At 39.9% G+C, this 3,439-nt stretch overlaps 1 protein-coding gene across 1 annotated transcript; it reads right to left on the reverse strand.

Annotated features, from left to right (window-relative positions):
- Window positions 1-797: 797 nt before the first annotated feature.
- Window positions 798-2,850, reverse strand: LOC306920812 (E3 ubiquitin-protein ligase TRIM39-like; the record flags this gene model as incomplete). The annotated part of the gene is made up of 1 exon (XM_079497725.1): window positions 798-2,850. One exon carries the CDS (start codon window positions 2,848-2,850, stop codon window positions 1,201-1,203), a length of 1,650 nt encoding a protein of 549 aa, XP_079353851.1. The 3' UTR covers window positions 798-1,200.
- Between the last annotated feature and the right edge of the window lie 589 nt (window positions 2,851-3,439).

A 3,439-nucleotide genomic window follows, 5' to 3' on the forward strand; every position in this document is an offset into this window, starting at 1 on the left:
TTACTTCATGATTAGCATTTAATGACTAGTACTTAATGACTAGTATTAGTCACAGCACTTATCCTACCCCCTTAGATAGCACTTTTTAGACTTAGATAGCATTTGAAACAGACTTATAGCATGTCATGTAGACAGCACAATAATTGCATTGTATGTAGTCATAGCACATCATAGAACATATGTATAGCATAGTATAGTATATATGTATAGTTAATATGTATAGCGTCATTATATAGATATGTTCTAGTTACGTTCTTAGCTTACGCATGTTTCTTGATAAATGCATTTTATATAATTATGTGATGTATTCCCATACTTTTGTTCTTGCCTAATGTAAATCGCTCTGGATTAAGAGCGTCTGCTAAATGCCTAAATTGTAAATTGTATTAAAATGTCATTGTCTTTTTGTGTCCAATGTAGTTGTGTTAACAGTTCATAAAGTTAACATAACTAGGCCTAATGCATTTGAAATTCAATAAAAAGGTTACTTTTCAAGATTGCAATTCAAAAATAGCAAAAGATTATTCAGGTTTTCAATTCAAATATAGCAAAAATAGCTGATCTACAAGCTCAAAACGCGTCGCAATGCGACGCGTTTTGATCTTGTAGATCAGCTATTTTTGCTAATATGCACTGTGGCCCCTCTGGAGTGAGTGTGGAAATATATTGGCCCTCGCCATCGTCAAAGTTGCCACCCCTGTATTAGATGGTGGGACATAACATGATGGATGGCTGATATATTCTTTAAGAATCACATGCTCTATCTTTATTGATAACACGCATCCACATACAAAACAATTATCTTCAGAATCATTACATATTTTTAATTAACACTTTATAGTAATTGCATTCATGTACAAGACTGACAATAAAACATTGCAATTTCTGATTCAGAGTTCATTCACATTAATTAATGGAAATGTTGGGTTTAACTTAATCTTGAATGCAATCAAATAAAACACAAACCAGGTCCTTGTACAAAGAAAGAAATATAAGATAAGACAACATTTCACAGACAGAATACATTTTAAATGAAATACTTTGATACTCAAATACTCAATTGATCGTATTCATCTTTGGCTGTACTTCGGACCATCATAAAAATCATGTCTGTTTCTGTAGAATATGAACAACAGTTAAATGGCTTGATTTGAGCAGACCGATGATAAATCAACAGCCCTTTTCATGTTAAGCTCACTGTCAATCAGTGTGATTGACAGGAGAGATGATCAGAGGAGCAGAGTTTTTACCACCATCCTTTACTCCAGGACCAAAGAATGGATAGAGTTTCTCAGTGAAGGCGCAGCCAGTGAAAGAGTAGAGCTGAACTCTGGATTCCACATCATAAAAGGAGACCAGACCCTCCTCATAATCCATGAACACTCCCACTTTCTGGAGCTTCTCTCTTACAGGGAGGGGGACAAGAGGGCCAGCAGCAGCATAGTACTCATTTCCATTACTCAACCATATAGACCAGTAACCGTTGTTGGGTGTCAGTGATATTGGTCTCTTCCTGTTGATGGACTCTCTGGCCACTCCTAAATACCACTCAGTCTTCCCTTTAACCTCAACCTCATAGTAAAACCTTCCTGAGGAGAAGCTTTGTTTTCCTAAGACACAGGGACAACTGGAGAATCTCTCTTTGTTGTCTGGGAGATTCTTATTCACATCTCCACGACTCACTTGTTTCCCATCCTCAGACAGGATGAGATTGCAGCGTGCTGTATCAGGGTCCAGAGTTACATCCACAGCATATTGCTGGATCCTCCTCAGCTCAGCATCACGCAGCATCTTCTCTACGTCTTTACTGATTGTCTTCTCCAGCTGAGCCACAGCTGTCCTCAAAGTACCCAGGCGTGGAGACTGATGGACCTTGACCTTTGTCCAGTCCTTGGTGGGTTTCCATCCAGTGTTGATGGATGTGGAGTTCTGGAGGAGGTGGAGGTGGTCTTCAGTGAGTGAGAGCTGCTTCAGCTCAGAGCTTCTCTTCTTTAACTCAGTGATTTCCTGTTGCAGCTCTTTAATGAAGCCTTCAGCCTGTTTCTCTGTTGTTTTCTGCTTCTCTTCAATCCCACCAATGAGCTCAGCCTGGCTTCTCTCAATGCAGCTGATCAAAGCAGTGAAGACCTGCACACTGTCTGCTATCTCTCTGTCTGCATCTTTCTGGCTGAGATCTACTGAGTGTTTGACCTCCTGAATCTTCAGTTGTCTCTCCTGGATCATCTGCTGAACTTCAGCCTCTGTGTCTCCCAGCTCAGCCTTCTTTCCTTCATATGCCTCTTTCATCGACACAATCTGATGTGACTTGTGCTCTGACTGAGTGCAGAACTGACAAACACACGTGTGGTCAGTCTTACAGAACATCTCCAGAGGTTTGTCATGTTTCTTACACATATAGTCTTCCAGGTTCTTCACGGGGCCGATTAGTGTGTGTCGTTTTAACGCTGGGACTGTGCGATGACGCTCCAGGTGAGTCTCACAGTAGGAGGTCAGACACATCAGGCAGGACTTCACGGCCTTGAGCTTGTTCTCAGTACAGACGTCACAGGAGACGTCATCTGGTTCAGCAGGTTCTGGGGTTGTGGCTAAAGTTGTTTTCATCTGCTTTGACGTCCTGAACTGATCAGCCATCTCGGAGAGGACTTTATTAACGGAGAACGCTGGTCTCTTGTAGAAGGTTTCTTTGCATAGCGGACACTGACACACATCCTTAGTGTCCCAGTAATGTGTGATGCAGGCGTTGCAGTAGTTGTGTCCACATGGAGTGGTGATTGGATCAGTGAACACATCCAGACAGATAGAACACAGGAACTGCTCTTCAGAATGGAGGCTGCTGCCGGCACACGCCATTTCTACACAAGAGGGAAAGAAAAAGGGAAAGAAATGTAGTTCTTCAGTGATACTGTTGTATTGGAAGTTGGAACAGAGCAATGTTGACAGTCAGGGACGTATTTAGTTTACGCATATAAGGCAAGATGTGCTATCATAGGTATGTGCCTATGATATCACATTTACTAAAGTGTTTATTATACTTTTACTCCACTAAAATTATTTGAAAACTTTAATTACGTTGCAGATTTATTATTACAAAACACACATTCAGCACTTCAGTTCTGTTCTATATATACTATATATATTTTGGCCATTTGAAAATAGCTGCTCTACCAGCTGATATTTTCCAAAATATTTGTATACATTTGATACTTTAAATGGGACATGCTGTATAATGAGTACTTTTATCTTTGGTACTTTAAAGGGACACTTCACCCTTTTTGCAAAAAAAATATATGTTAATGATGTTTAGAAGATTTAGAACAGAACAGAGTATATTTCTGCATAGCTGTATTGATTGATACTTTTACTTAACCCATTTTGGGCGGGAACCCCTTTTGGTGTTAGCATTATGTTATGCTTTAGCTATTGAAAAATAGCAGATCTA

The sequence above is a fragment of the Electrona antarctica genome (assembly GCF_951216825.1).
Source record: "Electrona antarctica genome assembly, chromosome: 1".
Classification (NCBI taxonomy): domain Eukaryota; kingdom Metazoa; phylum Chordata; class Actinopteri; order Myctophiformes; family Myctophidae; genus Electrona; species Electrona antarctica.